General features: G+C 34.6%; 1 protein-coding gene across 1 annotated transcript in view; it reads left to right on the forward strand.

The window, feature by feature from the left end:
• Positions 1–529: 529 nt before the first annotated feature.
• LOC106469629 (soluble guanylate cyclase 88E-like) overlaps positions 530–7,158 on the forward strand; it is a gene marked incomplete at its 5' end in the record, with an annotated part of 8,612 nt that continues 1,983 nt past the window's right edge. The window contains 4 exons of the mRNA XM_013930131.1: positions 530–676; positions 1,775–1,921; positions 3,609–3,765; positions 6,609–6,718. Coding sequence (XP_013785585.1) covers positions 530–676; positions 1,775–1,921; positions 3,609–3,765; positions 6,609–6,718 — 561 coding nt within the window. The remainder of the gene's footprint in view (positions 677–1,774; positions 1,922–3,608; positions 3,766–6,608; positions 6,719–7,158) is intronic.

A 7,158-nucleotide genomic window follows, 5' to 3' on the forward strand; every position in this document is an offset into this window, starting at 1 on the left:
ATCCTGCACTATGTTTCTATACAAACACCAACTATAATACTTGTGTAATATATATATCCTGCACTATGTTTCTATACAAACAGCAACTATAATACATGTGTAATATATATCCTGTAGTATGTTTCTATAAAACGCCAACTATAATACATGTGTAATATATATCCTGCACTATGTTTCTATACAAACACCAACTATAATACTTTTGTAATATATATATATCCTGCACTATGTTTCTATACAAACACCAACTACAATACTTGTGTAATATATATCCTGCACTATGTTTCTATACAAACACCAACTGTAATATTTGTGTAATATATATACCCTATGGTATGTTTCTATAAAACGCCAACTATAATATAGTTGTGTAATATAAATCTCGTGGTGTGTTTCTGTACAAACTCCAGCTAATATCACATAATAATCAGTTGTTTGATACATTCAGAGGAGATAATTTTAACTAAACTTCCGATCAAGCCACAACATAAATAAGTAGAATATTATTATTATTGTGTGAAACGAACAGGAACTACAGAAAAGTAAACAACTGGAAGAGTCCATGAAGAAGTTGGATTCCGAGATGAAAAGAACGGACGAGTTGCTGTACCAAATGATTCCTAAGCAGGTTGCTGATAGGCTAAGAAAAGGAGAAGCGGCAGTGGCCACTTGTCAGGTAACCGTAATAGGTTATTAAAAGGAGAGGCGTAAGTGAAGAGGTTTTTCAAGTACTGGTGATGAGTTAAAAATAAAATAACGTGTCAGAGAATGTTTGTCACATAACGATAGGGTCCATTAAGCCTGAAATTTCAGGAACACATGTAGATAGGGTCCATTAAGCCTGAAATTCCAGGAACACTATGTAGATAGGGTCCATTAAGCCTGAAATTCCAGGAACACTATGTAGATAAGGCCCATTAAGCCTGAAATTCAGGAACACTATGTAGATTTGTTTTCTTTTTCTCTCAAACTGTGAACATTCAATGAACTTAATACTTGAAAACCAGCGTTGCTTGGTGATGGGGGAAGAGTTTATTATAAATAGTATATAAATAACCATATTCAACAGTTTATAATAATAAAAAGTGTATACGTTGATGAAATAGTGAAACTACTAAACTATATTGAAGATGTTTGAAATAGAAATAATAATTGTTTTAGGCTTATCTGTGACGGAAATCAAAAACCTAACAGTTTAACATTACGTTTTCATAGAAGTTGGTGCTGGGAAACCCAAAGAAGCACTTTTGTGACCTTTAAGGAAATACAAAACACACCGAATAAAATAAAAAATCATTAATGATTTAAATTACAGGTTGGCTTCTCCCCAAGGTGTCTTCCCCAAAGATTGAATTTTTTTATACAAAAATTTAATGGCGTTGTTATGTAAAATAATGTTAATCCAAAAATAACGGATCAACAGCAAATTTATACGAATACAAGTTTTGGCTTCTTAGATGTCATCTTCATTCCAACGTTTGTTTGTTTCTGAGAGAAACAAGTTGGACTTCAGCGGACACGTGAAAGTGTCGAGACTTGAATCCTTATACATTTGGTGTTGTTCCTTAACAGTGGATTTAAACTCCACTTTACACGGGACTGTGTGAAGTTTTCTTTGGTGAAATTATTGTAAATCCCTTTTCTCTCTGTACTTTCGAACAGGATTACATTTGGTGTTGTTCCTTAACAGTGGATTTAAACTCCACTTTACACGTGTGAGTTTTCCTTTGGTGAAATTATTGTAAATCCCTTTTCTCTCTGTACTTTCAAACAGGATTTTGACTGTGTAACAATCCTGTTCAGCGACGTGGTCACTTTTACGGAAATATCCAGTAGGATCAGTCCTATGGAAGTGGTGTCGATGTTAAACTCCATGTACAGCATGTTTGATCAGTTGACGGAGAAACACAAGGTTTACAAGGTAAGATCAACAGAAACAAAAGGTTTACAAGGTAAGATCAACAGAAACAAAAGGTTTACAAGGTAAGATCAAAAGAGACACAGGTTTACAAGGTAAGATCAACAGAAACAAAAGGTTTACAAGGTAAGATCAACAGAGACACAGGTTTACAAGGTAAGATCAAAAGAGACACAGGTTTACAAGGTAAGATCAACAAAGACACATGTTTACAAGATGAGATCACCAGAAATACAAGGTTTACAAGCTATGATCACCAGAAATACAGGGCTTACAAGGTGAAAATATCAGAAACACAGGGTTTACAAGGTAAGATTACCAGAAAACACAGGGTTTACAAGGTGAGATTACCATAAAACACAGGATTTACTAGGTGATATCACCAGAAATATAGGGTTTACAAGGTGATATCAACAGAAACACAGGGTTTACAAGGTGAGATTACCATAAAACACAGGATTTACTAGGTGATATCACCAGAAATATAGGGTTTACAAGGTGATATCAACAGAAACACAGGGTTTACAAGGTGAGATTACCAGAAACACAGGATTTACAAGGTGATATCAACAGAAACACAGGGTTTAGAAGGTGGTAACAACAGAAACACAAGGTTTACAAGGTGATATCAACAGAAACACAAGGTTTACAAGGTGATATCAACAGAAACACAAGGTTTACAAGGTGATACAACAGAAACACAAGGTTTACAAGGTGATATCAACAGAAACACAAGTTTACAAGGTGATAACAACAGAAACACAAGGTTTACAAGGTGATATCAACAGAAACACAAAGTTTACAAGGTGATATCAACAGAAAAACAAGGTTTACAAAGGTGAGGTTACGACATTTATAACATTTTCTTCTATACTGTTTATTTAAGGGCTGTCAAAACACGTTTAATATAGATTACTTCTCGTGTTTCACCCAACACACACGTGTATAATATGACGTGCAATAGTCTGCACGTGGCATCGTTAAATATCTGTTTCCTTTCTTCTACTTAGTTACTACTATTATAGTAAATAATGTAACAATAAGTGTTATTTTTACCTGCATCAGTATACCAAAGCGCCCTCTGTCATGTTTATAAAAAAAAAACTCTTTAGATATTATTTTCTCCATCTGTTTTTTAATTTTTCTTAACAGCTATTTCATGAAGTTACAACAACTGTGAATGGAAACATTCCCAAACAAACCACAAAGTTCAGTCAATTAAAGTTTTATAAATGTAGACCAAAAGGCTAAGCCTTACCTGTAATTTCTGGGCATAGTGTACTAGTGAAACATGAGTATGACCTGGTTGGAAACTGGGGATCATGGAGATGAATTCCATCGTGTAACCTTGACCCTTAGAGGTCATTACGTGGAATCTGTTGGTTCCATTTATAAATATCATCGCTTTGCTAATGTGATGTCATTAACTTATCTAGGGATTTTATTTTTCACAGGCTGGAGTGGTAAATAACCGAAAAGGAAAATAATACCAATTATGTTGAAAAAAACAAAAAATGTGTATTTAATAGATAACACAAACAACTTGCAATTTTATTCATAGATAAAATAATGAATTATTTTTTACATTTTTATGCGTTTAAACTTATTTTGGATCTCCATTGACAATAATAAAGGTGATATTATTTAAATATTATTAAATCTTCATGTCGTTTAAAATGTATCTTCACAGGTGGAGACAATTGGTGATGCATACATGGTAGTATCCGGGGCGCCGGATATCGTTGACAAACATGCTGAAAACATTTGTGACATGGCTTTAGATATGGTAGACGTCATTGGTGATTTGAAGGACCCATCCACGGGCCAAAGTCTTCGCATTCGAGTCGGTAAGATTTATTTTTGTTGAAATTCAGTTAGTAATATATACTCACCTTATTGACCCCTAATGGGCTTGTTAAGGATAAAATGTTTAAAAAGACTTTCAGTCTTCATTTGATATTACAGCTAATTCCCTACACATATTATGCTACACTGCACAACTTTAGAGTTTACAACGCTAGAAACTGGGTTTCGATACCAGTGATGGGCAGAGCACGGATAACCATTTGTGTAGCTTTGTGCTTAATTTCAAACAAGCAATTTTTCAAAGTAAGAAAATAAATCAAATCTTGAATTATCGTTCAAACTAAGGTTCATACTTTTATATAGGTAACTCGTGCACATGTTATAAAATTCAATTACTGTGCAACGTTTTTTCTTTTTGGTGCAACGAATATTTTTAGTGTACAAGTGGAGACACACTTACTAGTTGACTTTACATATTTTGGGCGAGTGAACATGTACGTACATCATCAGAGGTGGAAAATTCAATTTACGGTTCAAGAACACTTTAAGACACCTAGCGGTTTTACAATATGTTTAATAAATAAATAAAATTAGCTGATGATAGAAAAAAACAAAATACATGATATGACATAAGTTCAAAGCACATAAGCCGTATATGCAAATATAATTAAGGAATTCTAATTATTAATGAGTTCCAACTGTTTTAAAAGTAAAAACATCCACACTAGCTGAGCATCATGTAAATACGGGTCCTAACACCTTGTGGCATAAAGCTAAATTACAGAATAATGTTGAAAAGAAAAATGTTTCCGAGTCCGTACTAGCTGAGAATCATGTAAATACAGGTCGTGACATCTTGTGGCACAAAACTGAATTGCTGTTTAATTATTCCTCTAAAAATAATAAAAACAACTTTTGCGAATCACTAAAAATATTTAAACATTCAGATGATATTCTGAGTTAGGACTGGTGATGACTAGCTGCCTTCCCTCTAGTCTTACACTGCTAAATTAGGGACGGCTAGCGCAGATAGCCCTCGTGTAGCTTTGCGCGAAATTCAAAAACAAACAAACAAACAAACAATCCCTCTTTAATTAATGGAACCATAAACGAGTTCTCGTATTTCTCCATACTCTTGTTTTCTAAGACCCATAACGTAGGTAAATTAATATGTTGAATTATACACGGGCTTTCTTCTACGTAAAAATACTTACTGGAGTCTTCACCAGGCAATAATGTACTGAGCGATAACATTGTTGCCCGACTAAGGCTCCAGTAAGAGGGCCGAAAGCTGGAAAATATAATTATTCTAACGTAGAGCAAAGTTCGTGTATAATTTTCTATATCTTCATAGCCTTGCCGATTACCTTATCTTTCGCAATACTATTAGCAATTATAATTTCACTTTTCAAATACTAGTGATAAGATCAACTTTTAAGAACCCTCTAAATAAAGCTAAAGAAAGACGAAATTTTATCATAAAAAGGACAACAACATTTACTGTGTGGCGGAGTTATGACAGAGAAAGGATTCTAGTAAACAGTATTTGAGATATTTCACCGCCAACTCTTGGGCTACTCTTTTACCAACGAATAGTGGGATTGACCGTCACATTATAACGCCCCCACAGCTGAAAGGGCGAGCATGTTTGGTGGGACGGGGATTCGAACTCGCGACCCTCAGATTGCGAGTCGAGCGCCTTATCCACCTGGCCATGCCGGGCCTATTAAAGAGGGAACTAACCCCATTCGTCCAAACCAAACCTATGGTGTATTTACCATATATTACCCGGTGTTTGTGTAAAACTAAGTAAAAATGATTTGTTTACCACCTTTAAAATTACAGCTGTTTTATCATTATTAATTGTTGATTGTTTTATATAAATATGATGTTTACAAGATGCAGTATTCACGTGCTAGAATCTACATTGGCCGGACTATTAGACACTTAAAGGTGAAAACTAAAGAACTCAAGACTAATGTTGAAAAGAAAAACGTTTCCGATTCCACACTAGCTGAGCATCATTTAAATACAGGTCGTGACATCTTGTGGCACAAAATTGAACTACAGAGTAATGTTGAAAAGAAAAATGTTGCCGAGTCCGCACTAGCTGAGCATCATGTAAATACAAGTAGTGACATCTTGTGACACAAAACTGAAATACTGTTTAACTGCTCATTAATTTTCTAGGATCATTAGAAATATATTATATTATAAAAAACTCTTACAGTTCAAGAAAAATTGGAATTAACGCTTCTGATGGTGAACGTTCATGTTTAGAAGCCAGAAACATGTAAGGTCAACTTGTTTATGTCTCTTGACATGACTTGTACTTCTTCCTTAGTTGTTGCAACAAAAAAACTCTGCATTGTAATTTAATTTTATTGAAACTAATGGTTGAGAATTCTTTTTTTTTCATTCGTTTATTTACATTACGTGGTTTCATGCTTTAATTTCTCGAAAAATGATGAGTTACTCTACTTTATAAGCTTTTATTTTCAAAACAACAAAAGTCGGCAAATAATAAAGTTTCTGTGAACAAAATTTGAAGCTTGCAAAATGTGTCAACAAGTTGCATCTAAACTTGACCTCTGAGGTTAGTTGACCTCCGAATATTGCGCTGCTTTTAGAACTTACTGCTTCTCGAAGATTTTCTCATCTTACACAATATATGTTGTTCTATGTTCTATCCTACACATTATATATATATGTTGTTCTATGTGCGACAGTAAAGCCTAAAATCTGTCACTTTTTCTGATGGGTTATTTTACGTCTTTATAAAGATGTACTAGTTGGAAAGAAGTCCGGTTCCTACTATAGCAGAAAAAACTATAATTTCCTATACTTCTCTTACAGATTCAAGGTAATAATTATTCTCCTACAGGTATCCATTCCGGTATGGTTGTGGCAGGAGTTGTTGGTCTCAAAATGCCCCGATATTGTCTGTTTGGAGACACTGTTAATACAGCATCGCGAATGGAGAGCACTAGCGAGGTAATTATGATAATCTTAATATTTCTTATCTGTAGTCAGTTTGGAAGTTACTAATTCTATAGTTTTATGAAATAATTTATAAGAAGAGCTGAAAATGGCCTAGTTGTTAACACGTCGGACTCACGTATTTGTCCAAGGTTCAAGATATGATGCTACTGAACGTTCAGTTGTGAGCGCGTTATAGAAGTAACAATCAATTCAGAGAGTCGAACAAAGCCCTTGAAGCAGCGGCGGCTGTTCCTGATTGGTTGTTTCCCCAGTGGTCAGTAGTTCCAATTCCAAAGTCTGAAACACTTTACTCAATGGTTGGCCCTTTAGCAGTGGTCAGTAGTTCCATTTCCAAAGTCTGAAACACTTTACTCGTGGTCAGTAGTTCCAAATCCAAAGTCTGAAATACTTTACTCGTGGTCAGTAGTTCCAATTCCAAAGTCTGAAATACT

Source organism: Limulus polyphemus, unplaced genomic scaffold, assembly GCF_000517525.1.
Source record: "Limulus polyphemus unplaced genomic scaffold, Limulus_polyphemus-2.1.2 Scaffold3580, whole genome shotgun sequence".
Classification (NCBI taxonomy): Eukaryota; Metazoa; Arthropoda; class Merostomata; order Xiphosura; family Limulidae; genus Limulus; species Limulus polyphemus.